This window comes from Artemia franciscana, chromosome 2 (genome assembly GCF_032884065.1).
Source record: "Artemia franciscana chromosome 2, ASM3288406v1, whole genome shotgun sequence".
Taxonomy (NCBI): domain Eukaryota; kingdom Metazoa; phylum Arthropoda; class Branchiopoda; order Anostraca; family Artemiidae; genus Artemia; species Artemia franciscana.
Window position 1 is genome coordinate 33076498 of NC_088864.1, and position 22543 is coordinate 33099040.

Here is a 22543-nt window from a genome sequence, read left to right on the forward strand (position 1 = left end):
TGGTCAACACAGTCAAAAGCTTTTACTATATCAAGAGAAACAGAAGCGACTTTCATACCATTATCCAACGCATCATTCCAAGTTGTCAAAAATAAAACAGCATGATCAGTAGATAAACCCCTCCGAAAACCAAATTGATTTCGATTAAAAAAGACTTACTTTCCAAAAATTCAACCATTCTTTTAACTATCAATTTCTCAAACAATCTAGATACTACTGGTAATAAAGAAATGAGCCTATAATTTCCTAGTACATTTTTATCTCCATCTTTATAGACAGGAATAACTTTTGCAATTTTAAACAAATTGGAAACACTCCAGTCCTTAAACATTCATTAAATAAATACACTAAATGACCGGAAATAACAGAGTAAATATACTTTAAAGTTTTAACTGTTACAAAATCAGAGCCTGAAGCTCCAATTTTTAATTTTTTCAATGTTTCAGAAAGCTCAGAAGCGTTGATTGGCTTCAAACATGCTGAAACATCACTTGCATTCGATAAATATTTCTTAAAACTACCTTCATGCTCAGAAATAACTATACTTTGGACGAAATCCTTCCCCACATTAGCAAAATGACGGGACATTCTATCAGCAATTGTACTATCATTATGTACACCGTCAGGAAATATACCATCATTGTTAGGACTTACGACGGATTTTATAATTTGCCATGTTTTTCTAGGGTTACCTTCACAAGATTTAAATTTATTACGATAGTAATCAGCTTTGGCTTTTCGAAGTAGTGTATTTAACTGGTTACTATAAATCTTGTATTCTGTTTTATCACTTACACTATTACTAGCTGCACACATTTTGAACAAATATCTTCTTCTAATAATAGCCTTTAAAAGAGTTCGGGTGATCCATGGTTTCTTTGGAGTTTCTCTACGTCGACTTGCATTTTTACAAATACTACAATCAATCAATAAACTATTTATAATTGAATACCAATTTTGAAACTTAGCATTAGTATCTAGTTCATCACTATTTAAAAATTCAAAATTACATTTCTCTAACATGACTTTATTAAGAATGAGCACATTATTATCAATGATCACTTTTTTGTATCTATTTTGTGAATTTGTGTTAAGCCTAGTACCTTTATAACAAAAATTTTGAACACTTGAAAATATCCCAAAATGGTCAAATACTTCATTTATTATCACACTTGCATTATGGTAACTGACATTAGCAAAAATATTATCAATCAACGATGCTGAATTCATAGTAACCCTAGTTGGGACTGTAATCGTAGGCTTCAACCCATAAATCAGCATAATATTTAAAAACTGGCTAACTTCTGTATTAATAATAAACAAATTCATTAGGTCAATATTGAAATCACCACACACAAATATAGGTAAGTTTCTACTCCTAATCATGTCCAACTGTTTTTCTAGTAACATAAAAATTCATTAATATTACTCGACGGAGGTCTGTAAACAACAACCAAATAAAACACCTTGGATTTCTTGCTAACCTCTAATACCAAACTCTCAAATACCATTTCTCTATTAACCCTTCAATCATCTCTTTATAAAGTAGGATTGCAAAATTAAACGTCAGTTATATTTTATACTTGCGTCGGATTATTGTTTTCGAAACGTGCGGGTACTTCTCACGATAGCCTACAGTTGACCTATATGTAGAGGAAATAGCCTCTTGAGGTAGTGGTTTATTTCCAGAGGAGTTGGACTTCTGAAGTTATATTCAAGGGGGTTGTGCCATTGATGTTCGATAGTTCTTCAGCAAGGAGATACAAAGAGGTTTCTATATTACATTCAATCCTGCTAGCACCTGGGATCTATTACTCAAAGGTCTAAAAACTCGTGAGTAATGCCACCTAGACTGTAGGCTCCCTACTACCAATTTTAAAGTGAAGGCTAAGTGGTAGATGGAAGAAAGGTAGACGGGGATCACACTTAATTGGCTGCTGTTAAAATACTTATGCTTCATCTCATTGGGCCAAAATTATTTTGCCCATAAGCTGTAAGATGTCTGGAGATTTGAGAAGGGAAGTGTACGTCTGAATATTATTTTATTAAGCCCAGTTACCAAGGGTACTCGCTCAATGAAATTTCGGCCAATTGGTAAAAAAGGATAGAATTAGTGCATATATACACCTTCCTACCTCTCTGCTGTAAATTTGCCTATAGGAAATGAGCTTTGAGGTTCAGGAGTCTAATTTGTGCCTCCAATCATGCAGATAAATTGTGTTGAAGAAAGGGAGCAGATGGCTTCAAGGCGCCAAGGGCTCATTTGTGTCCTAGAAACATGCAGATGGAAAATCATTGTACATTTCGACTCAAAACAAGCCACAACATGCCTACCTTGCCCTTTTGACCAGTTAAGGTCAAACATAGCCATAATTTTCAATAACAAATACTATAGATTAACAGTGTACGAATTGCCTAACTTGAGAGCAACTTAAGGGCACTGCCGAAATCATTAAAATTTTTATATGCTACTAGTTTTCAGTAAGTAAATTTAAGCTAAAAAAGTTTCCGTTATTTCAGATCATCTTGAAAAAATGCTTTGATGTATGAATAGTTAAGAAAGTTAAGTTTTTTTTTACAGTTTCAGTCTATTTCAGTTTTGTCCAATTTCCTGGGGCTTACAGGGGAGCCCGGAAACTTAAAAAAGTCTTGGGAAGGGGGACGGTTACTCCAAACCGCATTCTTTTTATGTAAGGTTATTTATGATAGATTTAAGTTTTAAAGTTGAAATTTTCTTTAATTACGAATAAACAACTTTTTATTCATAGATTCCATAGATAATTCTCAACAGAATATATAACGCTTTTTCTTGTCTTTTGTTTTCTACGACGAAGTTTTCCTGTACTTATCAATGTTTAGAAGAATCATATATACCAGCAGGTAGTTCCTCTAGACAAATAATATGTATTTACTTAATCGTCTGATGCAATATTTGCTAATGTTTCCTAATTCTTTGTGGATCCCTTTTGCGTTGAGCATTTCAGACAAACATTGAATTACCGTAGCGTTTCTGTTTTGCCACTTAGTAAATATTTCTCGATAACAAACAAATTTTTGTAACTCAGCTTTCTAAAAAGCGACCCACATGAAATTACTACTGAAGGGGATTAAATCTGCTTAACATTCCATTTGTGTTTGTTCGTCATATATGCGTCTGTAATCTATATATATATATATATATATATATATATATATATATATCTATATATATATAAAAATAAGTTGTCTGTCTGTCTGTGGATCTGTGGATCAGGTGACGTCATGTTTCGGCTGACGTCATGAAATTAGTTGCCGTCATTTTTGCTTTGAAGGTGAAGTCATTCAAGTTATATAAGACATATGTTCGCGTAGAAATCTATTAATATTTAAGTTTACAATGACTGATGAAGATGCTCAAAGAGTCTATGGGCACACGTAAAAACATTAAAATTAACTACAAATATGCGTGTCCGATTGCAAAACGATCGAGAGAAACGATGGATATTTGATTCCAGATTCACAAATACAATATAGCCTTAGCAGTATTAGTTCGCACTCAAGCCCTCCTTGGTAACCAGGATTTTCTCTCGAAGCTACTATATTAAAAAAAAAAAAAGATGCGGAAGTATACCAGGCTCGCATTGAGGGAGATGACGGAGATGGCCAGGCTTATAGTGAGGCCGATAAGAGGTATCACCACACTCTTAAGAAAAGTCATGCTGAAACAATAAAGCTCGTTGGGAAGCTTCTGAGAGTGTTCTTTCATTGCAGTCAGTATTTATGTCAGATTCCAAAATGAAATGACTAGTGATCGAATCCAGTACGAAACTAATTTACCTCACTTTAATGCACTCCCTCATTCCCAAGTCCGAGGTATTGAGAGACTTCAGCCTGTAGATTTCAGGGTCGTCAGATTTCCATCAAAGAACTCAAGAAAATGAGAGATATTATCCCCCAATTCATGGAAATGAGGCACCTAATGTGCTAATACCGCCTGGAAGGGATATAGCAGTTCCTTTTCTTGGAAACGTTTGATCTTTTCAACTCTTGGAAATGAAATCGTTAATAGGTAATTTCAGAATGCAACTAATCCTATATTTTTGTTAAATTTTCGTCATTAATGCAATGGCATTGGCTGAGTTAACAGTGCTTTGTACCCATATATTTACTCATGTTCCCTTTTTGTATAGAATAAACGATCACGGAAAGCTAAAATAATTAAATTATATATTCTTCAGTCTAGGGCCCCTTTTAGGTAAAGAATTTTTCGTATTAAAACAAAAAAAATGTTCATGAAAAGTCAAGAGTGAATCTATACTCATAATCTAAAGTATCTACTTTTTGTGAAATATCGGTAAAAAGAGGAAGAAACTAGTAAAAATATAGAAATAAAACTTAGGGCGACAGAAACATAGATAAAACAATAGAGCTACATAAGTGAAGAACTTAATGGCTTCAATTTATTAATTTATTCCAGACCATTCCTTATGGAAGGAGTTCTCGTAGAAACTTCGGAGGGGGCTTATTCGATTTCAAATTTAATTCGATTTGAAGGTCTGTGCCATTCTTAAGAGTTGAAAGTGAGGTGACGGCAACAACCCTCCCTCCCAAGATCTTTTTAGCTGCTGTTTCCCCCCTCAGACCCAAAGACATCTAGTTAAAATTTTGTGGTACCAGTTCATTCCAAATAGCTGAAAGATACAATAGCTGGGTCTCCAGCGAGAGCAAGAATCCCAAAGCCCAAGGGGGAAAGACTGTAAATTATGAGGGTTATCCAATGTTTGAATATGGGTCTTGTTATCAAACAGTTCGTGGTAACAAACTGGAAGTAAGGAGCCACCCGGCTCAATAGTAACCGAAACTCTAAAAAACGGAGTTGTGATACCAATAGATATCTCAAAAGAATCGGTTCATTATTCTGATTTCAAATACATAAATTTCATAAAGTTTAGTCTTACCTATTAAAGGTTACGAGCCTGAGCAAATTTGCCTGATTTTCGAAATAAAGGTGGGACCCCCCTAAACATCATAGTATCTAAATCAAAATCACACTACCAGATTCAGCGTATCAGAAAACCATACTGTAGAGGTTTCAGGCCACTATCTGCAAAACTGTGGAGTTTCGTAATTTGTGCCTAAGAAAGATCATGGATGTGTGTTTTTTTGCTGTTTTTTTTTTCCTGGGGTGATAGTAATGACACAGTAGCCCTATAATATCGCAAAAAGGCTCATTCGAACGGAAACTAAAAGTTTTAGCGCCCTTTTTAAGTGACAAAAAACTGGAGGGCAACCTGGGCCCCTCTCCGCCCTTTTTTTTTAACAAAGTCGTCCGATCAAAATTTTGTGTTAAGTATTTTGCTCATCATAGGTGAAAGGCCCAATAGCTATGCCTTTGGATATAACATGACCCCCTCCCACAGCCCCGTGGGGAAAGGTCTTTAAGTCATAAAACTTGCCCATTTTCAACACATGGTATTTGTTGTTGTGGATTATGTATACTTTCTTGGGTGGAGAGCAGGCGAATGTTTTGCTGGAAATATTTCCACAATGGAATTTTCTATGGAGAGGAAGTCTCCAGGGGGTGAACTTGTCAGGGGAAATTATACACTGAGGGAATTTCCCAGAATTTCTTTACAAAATCCTTTTTAAATGTCTTGCTTTCACTTTTCCGTGTCAGTTTCAAACAGTTCGTGGTAACGAACTGTAGTAAGGAGCGACCCGGCTCAATAGTAAACAAAACTCTAAAAAATGGAATTTTGATGCTAATAGATACATCAAAGGAATCGAATTTTAATGCTGGTTTTAAATATATAAGTTTCATCAAGTTTTAGTACCTTACCCATCAAAAGTTACGAGCCTGAGAAAATTTACGTTATTTTAGAAAATAGGGGGAAACACCCCCTAATAGTCATAGAATCTTAACGAAAATTACACCATCAGATTTAGCGTATCAGAGAACCCTACTGTAGGAGTTTCGAGCTCCTATCTAAAAAAATGTGGAATTTTGCATTTTTTGCCAGAAGGCAGATCACGGATGCGTGTTTATTTGTTTTTTTGTTTTTATTTTTTTTTTCCCAGGGGTGATCGTATCGACCCAGTTGTCCTAGAATGTTGCAAGAGGTCTCATTCTAACGGAAATGAAAAGTTCTAGTGCCCTTTTTAAGTGACCAAAAAAATTGGAGTCCCACGCTAATTATCTTTACAAAGTCAACGGATCAAAATTCTGAGATAGCCATTTTATTCAGCGTAGTCGAAAAACCTTATAACTATGTCTTTGGGGACGACTTACTCCCCCACAGTCCCCGTGGGAGGGGCAACAAGTTACAAACTTTGACCTGTGCTTACATATAGTAATGGTTATTGGGAAGTATACAGGCGTTTTCAGGAGGATTTTTTGGTTGGGGGGAGGGGTTGAGAAGAGGGGGATATGCTGGGGGAACTTTCCATCGAGAATTTGTCATGGGAGAAGAAAATTTCCATGAAGGGAGAGCAGGATTTACTAGCATTATTTATAAAAAAAACAATTAAAAAATAAATGTGAAAAAGCTTTTTCAGCTGGAAGTAAGGAACAGCAATAAAACTTAAAACAAACCGAAATTATTACCTATATGAGGGGCTCACCTCCTTCTAATACCTCGCTCTTTACGCTAAAGTATTTTTAGAATTTCAACTATTTATTCTACGGCTTTTGTGATTCAGGGGTCATTCTTAATGAATTGGGATAAAATTTAAGCTTTAGTGTAAAGAGCGAGGTACTGACGATGGGGCGAATCCCCTCATATATGTAATAAAAACATGAGAATACAAAAGTTCTTTACGTAAGCTAATTTATAAGTTACGTAAATCTTTTACCAATAAAAAGATTCGTAAAAAATTAAAAGTTGTAGTTGCCTTTTTAATTAGCCAAAAAATCGGAGGGCAACTAGGCTTCGTCCCCCGCTCTTTTTTTCTCAAAATCATTCGATCAAAATTATGAAAAAGCCATTTAGCCAAAAAAAAAAATATGCAAATTTCGTTTTGATTATTCCTCTGCGGAGAGCCAAAATCGAAACATGCATTGATTCAAAAACGTTCAGAAATTAAATAAAAAAAAAAACAAGTTTTTTTAACTGAAAGTAAAGAGCGACATTAAAACTTAAAACACAGAAATTACTTCGTATATGAAAGAGGCTGCTTCCTCATCAACGCCCCGCTCTACGCTAAAGTTTTTTACTGTTTTAAAAAGAAGAATTGAGAGAAACAGTCAAACTTTAGCGTAAAGAACGGGGCGCTGATGAGGAAGCAGCCTCTTTCATATACGAAGTAATTTCTGTGTGTTTTAAGTTTTAATGTCGCTCCTTACTTTCAGTTAAAAAAACTTGTTTTTTTATTTAATTACGCATGGAGTTGTAAAGGATAAGATTTTCATCGGAATCGAATTGTCTGGAGGATGTTCCTAGGGGAGGGGGACTTCTCGGTGGAGGTGGGAACAGATTTGTTGGCATTACTTAAAAACGATCAGAAATTATTAAAAAAAAACACACAAGTTTTTTCAACTGAGAGTAAGGAGTAACATTAAAATTTAAAACAAACGGAAATTATTACGTGCGTGAAGGAGATTGCCTACTCCTTAACACATTGCTTTTTACGCTAAAGTTTGATTTTTTTTTTTCTCAATTCTTACAAATAACTCCTGAAACACAAGGGTCGTTTAGTTAAAACAATAGGGAGCTTTTTAAATAGTACTAAAAAGCTTCATCGTAAAAAGTGAGGTGTTGAGAAGGGGACAATCCCCTTCATACACATAATAATTTCTTTTCGGTTTGAGTTTTGCTGTTGCTCCTTACCCCTTCATACACATAATAGCATTGTAAGGAGCAACATCAAAACTCAAAACGAAAAGAAATTATTATGTGTATGAAAGGGATTGCCCCCTTCTCAACACCTCGCTGTTTACGAAGAAGTTTTTTAGTACTATTTAAAAAGCTCCCTATTGTTTTAACTAAACGAACCTTGTGTTTCAGGAGTCATTCGTAAGAATTGAGAAAAAATTCAAACTTTAGCGTAAAAAGCAATTTGTTAGGGAGTAGGCGATCCCCTTCACGCACGTAATAATTTCTGTTTGTTCTAAATTTTAATGTTACTTCTTACTTTCAGTTGAAAAAACTTGTGTTTTTTTAATAATTTCTGATCGTTCTTAAGTAATGCCAACAAATCTGTCCCCATCTCCACCGAGAAGTGCCCCTCCCCTAGGAAACATCCACCAGACAATTCAATTCCGATGAAAATCTTATCCTTTACAACTCCATGCGCAAAACTGACACGGAAAAGTGAAAGCAAGACATTTAAAAAGAATTTTATAAAGGAATTCTGGCAAATTGAAACTTTCAGGGAATGTTGTGGGATATGACAAAATATCCCACAGTTTAACAAAGAAAAACCCTATTTTCGATCGTTTTATTTGTTTATACTAAGGGTATCGAGTTGAAACTTTCAGGAAGTATTGATGAAAATGTGTAAATAAATTTAAAAACACATGTGCATCCAGGTTGTCAAAGGGCGTAACCGCAAAACCTTAGGCATGATTGAGGGTATACATTAAGCACTTAAGCGACCCTGCTAAACTTTGAGGGAATAATAGACCGGGTAAAAAAGTAAATTTGAGTGTGGACCCAGGGTACCTTATCAAGGACAATAAATGTTTGAACAACAATGTGGGTATATGGATTCTTAATGCTAAATATCCTTTCTCTTTATACTAATCTGTAAAAAAATACTTACCAAGAAGACACGTCATTTTGATACGCTTTTAAGGCTTTTCGACCATTTTGATCAAACGCCTATTGTGAAACCTCGTTTGATTTTCTTATGGGTTGAAGAAGGTGAAAATTACCCAAAAAGAGGTCAAAAACTTTTCAATCGCTTTTGTTACTTACGCCTCAATTTTGTGATCTGAGGAACTCTCGTAGTTTTTTTTTTTTTTTTTTTTTTTTTTTTACGGTAGTCGTTTTTTTATGATTAGGCTGAAAAACTACTGCGGACACACTGTGATGCTACGTTTATGCTAGAGCAGTGGTACCCACTTACCCAGCCAAGTTTTGGCCGTGCTCGACCTAGACATTTCTAAAATCTTATTGCCCCCTCGTGGTATTCAAATCTAGTTACTGAAATTTTTACTTTCATTCGTCTGAAGCTCGCTTAAAAGGCCATTAACTTTTTATCACTTTTTGGGTCGTCGTCTTGGCATATTTTAAGTTAATGAAAATATATTTTGAACAATCCGATACGGTAGTCTACATCTGAACGAAACACCTTTTATATAATGGGTAACGTCATTGCAATACTATCATGTATCTTTTGGGCTCTTCAAATGTATTTGAATGTGAAATCATTCACATAAGAAATTGTTTTCCCAAATTTAAGGCTCTAATTTAAAGTCAGCCGAAGAGTGGACGGCCTGCCCATGACCCACCAAAATATTGCCCTGCCCCACTGGCGAGGATTGTGCCCCACGTTGGGAATCACGGTGCTAGAGTATATACCTTGTATATTACATAATTTTTGAAGTGACATAGAAACTTCCTGTAAAGATCGTGGGTCACCCTTAAAATGCTATTTTATCTACTATTTTGTATCCCGCGATATTTCCAACGTCTAAAAATGTTGGATTATTTTTAAGTTGATTCAATTATTAAATTCTTTCTTTTTTAGGAATACTTATTTGGTGCCAGCTTTACATACAAGGGAGAAGTTGTTCAATTTGACAGTCGAGGAGATCCTCCAGGAAGGTAATTTTGCTAATGCTTAAGCCTCGGGCATAAACAAAACTTTTTTATTTCTTATTGACATTTAAGGTAGTTTGTCTTTGATGGCAAACCACAAGAGTTTTTCCTTTGTAAAATACACATATAATAAGTTGTGCCTTATTTTTTTTTATTTCGTCATTTCCACTCATACAAAATCCTTATATTTTCGATCAAATTTCTTTCAGTAATATAGTTCAACGGGATTACCCCTTAGAAATGAAAGTTCGACGTGCATGCATACCCATAGCATTTTGGGAAACATTTTTGCAATTAGTAACTTTTATTGATCCTGAGTTTCATTGCATAATTTTTTACTAGGGTTGTATGTAAGTATGAAAATTTATATGTTAATAGATTTTGATAAGCGAGTCTGAAATTTATTAGTTTTGTGAATCTAGAAGTAGCACAACTTGCAGGTTATGTCAGGGCATATACTAACTACGAACAATTCACTGCAACACAAAGCCACCTGGGGCCAACAGAGCCATGCACGCTCTTCCTCTAGCCCAATATATTCAAAGTCTCCTTCTTCACAGCCTCTCAGGTAGTTCACAATTCTCTTGAATCTTTCCTTGCGGCCTCCTCCCATCCTATTCGGGGAAGATCTGCTTTTTGTTTGACCCTGGATGGTTGGATGAAAAAAACTAACAAATCCTCCTTCGTCTTTGGAGCGTCTAATCGAGGAAAACGACTTTATCAAGTCAATTTGTACAGCTCCCGGACACGTCTACCAATTTTGATCGTCCTAGCACGTCCAGAATCACCAAAATCGCCAAAGCACTGAACCCCATCCCCTAACTCCCCCGAAGAGAGTGGATCCAGTACGGTTACGTCAATCACGTATCTACGACATTTGCTTATTCTACCCACCAAGTTTCATCCCAATTTATCTACTCAAGCGTTTTCCAAGATTTCCGGTTTCCCCCTCCAACTCCCCCCAATGTCAACAGATCTAGTCAGGATTTGAAATGAAAGCTCTGAGACATGAGTTTCTTCCAAATATCAAATTTTATTAAGATCCAGTTACCCATTCTTAAGTTATAAATAGTTCAATTTTTCAAATTTTTTCAAATCAACACCCCAGCTCTTCCAAAGTGAATAGATCCGTTCTAACTGTGTCAATCACGTATCTATAACTTGTTCTTATTCTTCCCATTGTTTCATCGCGATCTTTCCACTTTAAGCGTTTTCTAGGATTTCTTTTCCCCCCTTCCAACACCCTATGTCGGCGGATCAGATTCGAAATGAAAATAAAGCATCTGAGACGTAAGATCCTTCTATATATCCAGTTTCATTAAGATCCGATCACCCATTCGTAAGATAAAGATAGCTCAATTTTTACATTTTCCAAGAATTCCAGTTTCCCCCCTCCAAATCCCCCAATGTCACCGGATCTGGTCCGGATTTAAAATAAGAGCTCTAAAACACAAGATCCTTCTAAATATCAAATCTCATTAAGATCTGATCACCCTTTCGTAAGTTACAAATACCTAATTTTTTCAAAATTTTCCGAATTACTCTCTCCCCCCCCCAACTCCACCAAAGAGAGCGGATCCAGTCTGGTTATGTCAGTTATGTATCTTGGACATGTTTTTATTCTTCCCACCAAGTTTTATCCTAATCTCTCCGCTTCAAGTGTTTTCCAAGAATTTCGCCCCCCCCCCAATGACACTGGATCCGGTCGGGATTTAAGATAAGAGATGAGTTACGAGGTCCTTTTAAATATGGAATTTCGTTAAGATCCGATCACCCCTTCGTAAGTTAAAAATATCTCATTTTTCTAATTTTTCATAATCAACCCTCCCCCCCCAACTCCCTCAAAAATAGCAGAGCCGTTCCGGTTATGTCAATCACGTATCTAGGACTTCTGCTTATTTTTTCCACCAAGTTTCATCCCGATCCATCCACTCTAAGCGTTTTCCAAGATTTTAGGTCCACCCTCTCCAACTCCCCCAAATGTCACCAGATCCGGTCGAGATTTATAATAACACCTTTGAGACACAATATCCTTCTAAATATCAAATTTCATTAAGATCCAATCACCCGTTCGCAAGTTAAAACTACCTCATTTTTTCTATTTTTCCGATTAACTCTTTAATCCTGGGGCCCTCTTGGTCAGAACATGGTTTTCCACACTTGGCAATGCTCTTCATCAACAAGAGGGATAAGAAAGCCCTTATTACGGCTCCCTTAAAACATTCGGAAAGATATCAGCCCCCATCCACGTTCCTCTTTTCGTTCAAGTTCAAAATTTTGTTTAAATATGCATTAAGAATTATAACCGTCTTTTTAAACTGTGCACCCCTTGACATATTTTGCAAGCTAGAAGGATCCGAAATACTAAAAATGGATTTTAGGGTCGTCATCTTCAAATTTCTCAAGTAAGTTCTCAAAGCAAATCTTTTAACGGGGCATTTCCCCTTCCACAATCCTCTTTTTCGAGTGCATGTAAGGACAAGAATGTGACTATATTTTTCCAAATAAAAGAAACAAGTTTTCTCAAATTCAACTAAAGAGTGACATCAAAAATTAAAATGAAAATAAATTATTCTGTATGCTAGGGGGTCTGCCCCCTTCTTAACCCCCAGTTAAGGAGAGGGTAGTACCACTCATATAAAGAATAATTTCTGTGCATTTTTCATAGTGTACGCAAAGTCACCCAAAATGTGAGGAAGTTTTGCCATCACGAAGACCCAACTTTTGGATAGATTAACTTTCACTTACTAATTTATTATTTTTTGAAAGCTATATGCAATTTGCGTAGTGTGCTCAAGTTATACTATACTGTAAACTGAACGAAAATAAACAAATAAAATACATTTTATATATAATAATATTGATTCCTGAAACCTTTAGCAATTAATCATTAAGAATATTATTTAGCAGTAATTTTGTTTATTTTTCAGTGTTGTAAATAAAAAAGATATTTATAACATTTTTATTTTATGTATAGCACAAATTACATAATAGGCTTTAAAATATCTACGGCTAGGGAGGGGCCAAACTCCAAACAGCAGCCAAACTCCTATTTGTAGCGACTAGAAGTTTGATATGATTACTTATTTCTTATTTTATTTTTGTTCGTTTTCGGTTTAGTTTCTTCTTCGATAGTAATTCTAGTTGTTTTTAAGTTCAAATCATTACAGGATTTTATGGTTGCTCGTCTAAGTTTACGGTGACTTTCTACTTTTCTTTGACTAATTTTTTTGCAAAAATTTCAAAAAGAAGTCAAATAAAAAAAAAAAAACATTTTCGTTTTTCATTGCCCTAGTTTTATTATTGGTTAACATAGTGTATATTTTTCCAGTTTTCAGGTTTTTTGGCTTAAGAATAAAAATATCGCATTCTTATTTAAATTTTAAACTTGTATAAGATGATCTGCACGTTGGTTTTGCCTGTATTCATTATAATTATAGGATAAATCTTATTCAATTTGAAATCAAGGTTTGAAACTGTTTGGTTTTGCTTGTATTCAGCATAATTATAGTGTAAATCTCGTTCAATTTGAAATCAAGGCTCTTGAACTAGGCTTTTGATTCAACAGTAATGTATAGATACTATAATTAAGAGAATCCCCTCCGGACAATATTCAAATATTACATATGAGTAGAAGTGGAATAAAAAAATGAATATCAAACAGTTCGTGGTAACGAACTGTATTAAGGAGCGACATGGCTCAATAGTAACCAAAAATCTAAACTATAGAATATTGATATCAATATATACATCAAAACAATTAGCTGTTTTGCTTATTTCAAATACATAAAGTTCGTCAAGTTTAATGTTACCCATCAAAAGTTACGAGCCTGAGAATATTTCCATGATTCTTGAAATAGAGGACAAACAACCGCTAAAACTCAAAGAATCCTGATGAAAATCACATCATCAAATTCAGCGTATCGGATAACCTTACTGTAGAAGTTTCAAGCTCTTATATACAAAAACGCGAAATTTTCCTATTTTTGCCCAGAAGACATGTCCCGGTTGTGTGTTGTTCTTTTGTTTTTTTCCCAGAGGTGATTGTATTGAAATTTTGGTCCTAAAGGATCGGGATAGGGTGCATTCGAACGGATATTATAAGTTCTAGTGTCCGTTACGAGTGACCAAAAAGATTGGAGGGCAACTGGCCCCCTCCCGCGACCATTTTTCACAAAGGTATCTGTTTAAAATTTTGAGATAGCTATTTTGTTCAGTTCAGTTGAAAGATCAAATAACTATGTCTTTAGCGTTAAAATGACCCCCCCCCCTTGTCTGTGGTGAGAAACCTGTAAGTTATGACATTGTTTACGTATAGTGTTTGTTATTATAGACATAAGTATATAGAAACTTTTCAGGGGGGATTTGTGCTTGAGGTAGATTTCCATAGGGAGAATCTTCCTTGAGGAGGGAATTTTTTACGGGGGGAGAATTTTCCAGGGGAAATTTCACATTAGGAGGATTTAACAGAATTCCTATACGGAATTCTTTTTACTTGTCTTAAATTCTCTTTGCCACCTCAATCTTGCATGTGCAGCTGTTCCGGGAGAAAGACCTCGGGGCTGTTTTACCATGTTTTTAAATTTCTGAGAAAAATTCCATGGAGGGGGCATTTCCAGAGTGATGGAGAAATCGATTAGAGAGTAAAGTCTTTTTCGAATGGAATTGTGCCAAGGAGAATTTTTCGGGCTGGATCGCCCGCAAAAAAATTACGGGGAGGAGGGATTGAACTGTCTGAAGGGAATTGGACAGTGGGGGGGGGTACACTTTACATTGGATGAAACTACCACGAAGGAGTTTCTCGTAAGGGGGGCTATATTTTACGGAGGGTGAGCCAGATTTACGTGCATTATTTGAAAAACAATAAGAAATTAAATAAAAAACAAGTTTTGTAAATGAAAGTAAGGAGCAACATTAAAACTCAAAACGAAAACAGAAACTATTCCGTGTATGAAGGGTTGTCCCCTCCTCAATACCTTGCTCTTTATGCTAAAGTTTGACTGTTTGTCCCACTTTTAAAGAACAGTTACCCAAACACAGGGGCCGTTTAATTAGAAAAGGAAGTTTTTTTTTTAAACTCTAACAGCTTTAGCGTAAAATGCAAGGGATTGAAGAGGTGGCAACCGTTCACATACGGAACAATTTCTGCTCGTTTTGAGTTTTAATGTTACTCCTTACTTTCAGTTAAAAAAAACTTGTTTTTTCATCTAATATATATGACTGTCACTCAGCTTTCTTTTCTCCAAACTTTTTGATTTTGTAACTTTGGCGTGAGCGTTTGGTAAGTGGGCTGTGGAAAGTATCATTTTTACAACCTGGGTTCACATCCCTTTCAATACTCCCTGTAAATTCAAACTCAATGACCTACTCCTTTTTAAGTATTTCACATATGCCCTCTTGATAACATAGATGTAAATAGTGTCTTTTGATTTATTAATTAGAAATCTCCACTTTGTCCTCCTCCCCCCTGTTCACGGCAACTGAGGGGACTGCCCTCTAGTCTGCTTGCTTTTTTGGGGGTCGTTGGATGTTAGCTTGTAATCTACCCATTTATAGTCCTTTTCAAGCCCAAAATCTCTCGCAAGACCGTCTAGATCAAAGTGGAGTGTGGCTACAGTAACAGGGTTCAATCCCCCAGAAAATAATTTTGTCCACCCCTCCAACTCAATTTATTCTGGGACCAGTTCTGTCTTCATTAGTGATTTGATATCATCGTAGAGATTGGAAGCCCCTTCAGCTGTCAATATTGCTGCTAGGTAAACTTAAAAATAGTAGAAACTTATTTTCAACTATTATCCAGACAAATTTATAAGTTTTTCGGCCCCTTGTATTGCGTAAAAATCAAAACGTTGGTACCAAAAAAAATAATATGCACAAAACCCCTCGATATCCTATTATGTGGACAAATTTGTTACTGTTTTCAGCCTCTTGTCTTTTGTGAAAACATTAAGCTCTTACCGCTAAAACACATATTAAGCCGTCAAGCCTATCGAAAAATATCGAGGGTGAAATTTGAATATGACTCTAAATAATCACGATTTTACTTACGTGAAGGCTGGTATTTTCGATGTCCTTTTGCATGGTGAAGGCCGGAGACAGTTGACTGTCTCCAGTAGACATCATTGCCTTGACTGGGGAGGGTAGAAGGCCCGGTAACTTCACTACCTTGTTGCCACCCCTTTGTATTCTTAGACCAGCTCCTGCAACAAATACCCTCGGCTTCTTGGTGGGGGGAGTCCTTGTTCAGGCTTTTCAAAAAAAGAAATAATATTTAGTTTCTGACATAATTATGTCTTAAAAATCATAGTTTCAACATATTTTACCTTCCCCTTAAATTCGACTTGAATAACTGTTGAGTTTTCCATATAATTGACCCTCAAAGATCTTAGTTTCGATATGTATTGTGTTCTCTTAAATTTGACTCGAATAACTGTTTTAGTTTTCCTAATAATTACCCTCAAAAATCTTAGCTTCAACATGTATTGTGTTCCCCTTAAATTTAACTCGATTAAGTGGTTTAGTTTTCCTAATAAATTCAACTTGATCCCAGCCCTTTTCCTCAAAATATAAATCAACTACTTAAATTAGAGCTAGTTACATTTTCCATAAGGAAATAGTAATCATAGCCTCCTCCACTCCTCGCAAATTTTATATAAACAGAAACCGCTTTGTTACATCACCGTTTTACGCGAAGATTTAAGTAGTTAGTACCTTTAAAACCGTAAATTTACCAGACGATAGCTGATGCAAAAAGACCCTTATTCATTTGCTACCGGCAGTCCAATTTGACATTGGGCTATTCATAATAATTGAGGTTTCATCCCCAGATTACATAAAAAAACTAGTTTTTCTAACTGAAAGTAAGGAGCGACATTAAAACTTAAAACGAACAGAAATTACTCCGTATATGAAATGGGTTGTCCCCTCCGCAATCCCTCGCTCTTTTTGCTAAAGCTTTTAATTGTTTTAAAAAGCAGAATTGTGGTAAAGAGTCAAACTTTAGCGTAAAGAGCGAAGGATTGCGGAGGGGACAACCCATTTCATATACGGAGTAATTTCTGTTCGTTTTAAGTTTTAATGTCGCTCCTTACTTTCAGTTGGAAAAACTGGTTTTCTTATGTAATTTCTGAACGTTTTTGAATGAATGCATGTTTGATTTTGGCTCTCCACACATAAATTATTAAGATAAAATTTACATTTTAATTCCTTTTTTGGCTAAATGGCTTTCTCTTAGTTCTGATTAGACGATTTTGAGAAATATGGGATGGGGAAGGAGGCTTAGTTGCCATGCAATTTTTCGGTTACACAAAAAGGTAACTATAAATTTTAATTTTACACGAATTTTTTTATTAGTAAAAAATATACGTAACTTAAGAATTAACTTAAGTAATAAACTTTTATATTCTTAAATTTTTATTATGTATATGAGGGGGTTTATACCCTCGTTAGGCTTGTCATAATAATTGAGGTTTTATCACCAGATTACATAAAAAAACTAGTTTTTCTAACTGAAAATAAGGAGCGACATTAAAACTTAAAACGAGCAGAAATTACTCCGTATATGAAATGGGTTGTCCCCTCCGCAATCCCTCGATCTTTATGCTAAAGCTTTTAATTGTTTTAAAAAGCAGAATTGTGGTAAAGAGTCAAACTTTAGCGTAAAGAGCGAAGGATTGCGGAGGGGACAACCCATTTCATATATGGAGTAATATCTGTTCGTTTTAAGTTTTAATGTCGCTCCTTACTTTCAGTTAGAAAAACTAGTTTTTTTTTATGTAATTTCTGAACGTTTTTGAATTAATGCATGTTTGATTTTGGCTCTCCACATATAAATTGTTAAAATGAAATTTACATTTTAATTCCTTTTTTGGCTAAATGGCTTTCTCTTAGTTCTGATTAGACGATTTTGAGAAATATGGGATGGGGAAGGAGGCCTAGTTGTCATGCAATTTTTCGGTTACACAAAAAGGCAACTATAAATTTTAATTTTTGACGAATTTTTTTATTAGTAAAAAATATACGTAACTTAAGAATTAACTTACGTAACAAACTTTTATATTCTTAAATTTTTATTATGTATATGAGGGGGTTTATACCCTCGTTAATACCTCGCTCTTTACACTAAATCGTAAGTTTTGTGCCGATTCTTTAAGAGTGACCCCTTAATCAGAAAGGCCGTAGAATAAATAGTTGAAATTACTAAAAATACTATAGCATAAAGAGCGAGGTATTTATCTCCTCCTAAATACCTCGCTTTTTATGCTAAAGTATTTTTAGAACCCCTCATATGCGTAATAATTTCTGTTCGTTTTAAGTTTCAATGCTACTCCTTACTTTCAATTGAAAGAACTTTTCCATGTTTATTTTTTCATTGTATTTTTTTATAGTAATTTTAGAAAATCCTGCGCCCTTTTCATTGAATTTCTGTTCCCCCGTGACATATTTCTCCAAGGAAAGATCCTCCCACATAGCCCCCTCCCCTCAACCCCACCCCCAAAACCAAAAAAAAAAAAATCCCCTGAAAACAACTGTACATTTCCCAATAACCATTATTATATGTAAACACTGGTCGAAGTTTGCAGCTTGCAGCCCCTCCCCAGGGACTGTGGGGGAGTAAGTCATTCCCAAAGACATAGTTATTATGGTTTTTGACTATGCGGAACAAAATGGCTATCTCAAAATTTTGATCTGTTGACTTTGGAGAAAAAATGAGCGTGGGAGGGGGCCTAGGTGCCCTCCAATTTTTTTGGCCACTTAAAAAGGGCACTAGAACTTTTCATTTCCGTTAGAATGAGCCTTCTTGCAACATTCTAGGACCACTTGGTCGATATGATGACCCCTGGGGAAAAAAAAAAAAAAAACACGCACCCGTGATTTTTCTTCTGGCAAAAGATAAGAAACTCCACATTTTTGTAGATAGGAGCTTGAAAATTTTGCTACAGGGTTCTCTGATACGCTGAATGCGATGGTGTGATTTTCGTTAAGATTCTGTGACTTTTAGGGGGTGTTTTCAACTATTTTCTAAAATAAGACAAATTTTCTCAGGCTTGTAACTTTTGATGACAAAGACCAAATTTGATGAAACTTATATATTTAAAATCAGCATGAAAATCCGATTCTTTTGATGTATATTTTAGCATCAAAATTCCGTTTTTTAGAGTTTCGTTTACTATTGAGCCGGGTCGCTCCTTTCTACAGTTCGTTACCACGAACTGTTTGATAGTTGACGGTTCTCAATTGTGTAGGAAGCTGTTAGAATAGGAAAAGCATTTTAAAATGGGGTCTATACTATTTGATAGCAAAGCATATGTTTGATGTGATAAAATGAAATTACTTTATCAACAAGAGAAGCATTCAAAGACAAGGTAGGGGTTAAATTTTTATATATTATTTTCATACAAAGAATTATATGAGTTTCAATTTGAGCATACTCACCCGCTTTTTGGAGAGGAGGGGTTAGGGATATTCCTAATGTGCTTAGAACCTTAACTGTAAATATGCTCGGATCATATATTTCTCAAAAGATCTTGTTTCACGACTCATCTCGAAAGCTAGACTGATGAAATTGCATGTTTGGAAGAGAATTACCTGGTTTGCTACCTGCTATGTGGATAAGAAACTCCTGCATAACGATGTTAAAAACCAATAGATGTCTAGACCACATAATGGGGCCCCTTTGCTGCTCTTGAAAATCAAAAGATGACGGAACAACTTTGTGTGTGAGCAGCACTAAAAATATTACTACTACTACATATAACTCACTACAGCACCAAGCCGCCTGAGGCCAACACAGCTACGCATGCTCTCCTCCAACCTAATATATTCAAGGCCTCCCTCTTTACACCCTCCCAGGAAGTTCCAAATTCCTTTAATTTTTTTTTTGTGACATCCTCCCAACCCAGACAAGGACGACCTGCTTTCCGTGTAGCCCCAGACGGTTGGCCAAAAAGGACAATCTTTGGCAATCTGTCACCCTTCATCCACAGGACGTTACCTAGCCATCTCAACCTTTCTTTCATTATAGCCCTAGGAAGCGGGATTGAACCACATTTTTCGTACAACCTACTGTTTGAAATACGGTCAGTCAGCCGGGTACCCAGAACAGTCCGTAGGCAATTTCTCTGGAAAAAATCTAGTAAATTTTCATCTGCTTTTCGGAGCGCCCATGCTTCAGAGCCATATTTGACCACTGCCATCACTGTAGCTTCCAATATTCTAATCTTAGTTTGTAGACTTATCTTTCTATTCTTCCAAACTTTTTTTAACTGTTAAAAAAAAAACACCCTGACCCTTAGCTATTCTACTTTTAACAACTTCACTGCTCCTACCGTCTTTAGTAATAATACTACCAAGGTAAGTGAAGCTGCCAACCTGATCAATCTTTTCGTTACCAACGTCAACTTTTCATCTTCACTAATTCCAAGCCTTAATGACTTAGTCTTCTTCACATTAATTTTCAAGCCTGTTTTAGCACCCTGAACTCGCAAAACCTCTAAAAATTCGTTCATTTTGCTCACACGTTCGTCTAATATGCTTAAATCATCAGTATAATTTAGGTCCAGTAGCGTTTTTACTTCCCATTTGATTCTGTGGTCTCCAATTGCCTTTCCTGTGCTCCTTAAGACGAAGTCCATCAAAATGATCCATATAAAAGGGGATAGAACACAACCCTGCTTAACTCCTGATTTAATACAAAACCAGTTGCTAACCTCATTTCCTACCTTAACCACAGCAGCATTATTCTCGTACATAGCAAAAATCACTTTAATGTATTTTTCTGGTATACCATACAAGGATATGACCTTTGCTAACGCTCTTCTATCAACAGAATCGAAAGCTTGCTCATAATCGATAAAACTGAGGACCAAAGGTGTTTGACAACGAAGGGACTTCTCAATTATTAACCTAAGAATGAAAACTTGGTCGACGCATCCTCTATCTTTTCTAAAACCACACTGTTCTTCCCTTAAAACTTTGTCTACAGCATCTCTTAGTCTAAAAAGTATCAAATTACTCAGTAATTTGCTACCTACAGAGACCAGACTAATGCCTCGGAAATTACGACACTCACTCTTGTCACCTTTCTTATACAGTGGTTTAATTAAGGTTTTCCCATAATCATTAAGTACTTCCTCTTTTTTCAAAAATCATGTTCATAATCTTCAGTGCTTATTCATAACCTCAGAGTCAGCATATTTAAGAAACTCATTTATCACACTATCAGCACCTGGAGCCTTATTATTTTTAATCCTTTTAGTACTGTCGCCAATTCTTCCTCACTAAACAAATCTTCCTTCACATCTAAGTTATCACAAACTTTTCATTTTCATCTATATCTTTTCCTGCAACTGTATCTCGGTTTAGCACATTCTCAAAATGTTCCACCCATCTTTCTTTAACTTTTTCCTTATCACTAATTGTGGCCCCATTTCTATCTTTAACTTGGACTAGTCCGGATTGACTACTCCCTTTCAATTTATTAACTTGCCAGTATAATATTTTACTATTATGTCGTCTAGCCGCATCTTCCAGATCCTCAGGAATTTTATCCATGGCATCCACTTCACATCTCCTCAGTTCATATTTTAATGCTTTCTCCAGTTTCTTTACTTTCCTTCTGTTTTCATGCAACCTATCGCTCAGATAATTCTTGTACAAACCCCTTCTACTCTCTATTGAACCTAAAGCTTTTTCACAAATATTCCTAGTTGCAGTCTTAGCACTCTTCCTGAAGACACCATAAGCAACTTCACAAATTGTTTTTCTAAAATTATTCCATCCATTTTCCACATTGTCAAATTTTAAACTCTCAAGTTTAGTATTCAATTGATCCTGGAAGTTTCTCCTCAATTTTTCATCCTGGAGTCTACCAACATCATAACTTTCCGGCAGGTAGTTACCCTTCAAAAATTTTAGCTTTAAATTAACCTTAGACACTACTAGATGGTGATCTTTGCTTTTAACATCAATAATAGCACTCCTATATACCCTTGTATCTTGTATTGATCCTTCTAGTCTTCGGTTTACAGTAACATAATCAATAAGGTTTGCTGTCTTACCATCATATGAATACCATGTCAGCTTATGGGCCATTTTGTGACCAAACACTGTTTTGGTTATAACTAGGTTGTTATACCTACGAAATTGCAAAAGTCTATAGTCATGACTGTTTTCTTTTCCTACGCCAAATTTACCTAGGCTTGGATACCATCTATCCCTATTTCTACCAACCTGGGCATTAAAATCTCCTAGCAAAAACACCATATTTCTACCTGGCACCCTGTCTATTTGCTCCTGTAACTGTAAGTAAAATTCATCTGAGTCACTAGTATCTCCATCAGTTGGTTCAACAGGGGCATATACTACTATAACTGATACCCTGAACTTTTTAGTAATAAAATGAGCAATTAGTATTCTATTATTAATACCTTTCTAGCCTAAGCAAGACGTAGCAGCTTCCTTATTCATCATGAGCCCTACTCCCTGTCTATGTACCCCATCCTTCCTGCCTGAGCAAACAAATTCTATTTCACCTCATTTTATGCTTCCTATCCCTGGGATATGAGTTTCTGAAACTTGTAATAAATCCAGTTCAAACCCTCTGAATTCGTCAGTCAAAATGTCGGTGCGACAGTCATTTTTTAACGTCATAACATGAATTTGAGAATCCAAACAAAAGCTTTTGTAAGCCTCCATGCAAAATTATGTCATCTACATATGTAAACGTTAGACTATGATCAATTTTTCACAACCGAGGGCTCCTCACTTAACTGGTGGACCGTCATGGTTGTTTCTACATGGCC

General features: G+C 35.7%; 1 protein-coding gene and 1 long non-coding RNA gene across 2 annotated transcripts in view; one reads left to right on the forward strand and one right to left on the reverse strand.

Annotated features, from left to right (window-relative positions):
• LOC136040284 (metabotropic glutamate receptor 5-like) overlaps window positions 1-22543 on the forward strand; it is a 206186-nt gene that overhangs the window by 105094 nt on the left and 78549 nt on the right. The window contains exon 9 of the mRNA XM_065724531.1: window positions 9670-9746. Coding sequence (XP_065580603.1) covers window positions 9670-9746 — 77 coding nt within the window. The remainder of the gene's footprint in view (window positions 1-9669; window positions 9747-22543) is intronic.
• The window catches only part of LOC136040288 (uncharacterized), a 62316-nt gene that overhangs the window by 29560 nt on the left and 10213 nt on the right, over window positions 1-22543 (reverse strand). The window contains exon 2 of the long non-coding RNA XR_010620683.1: window positions 15789-15988. This is a non-coding gene — a long non-coding RNA (uncharacterized LOC136040288). The remainder of the gene's footprint in view (window positions 1-15788; window positions 15989-22543) is intronic.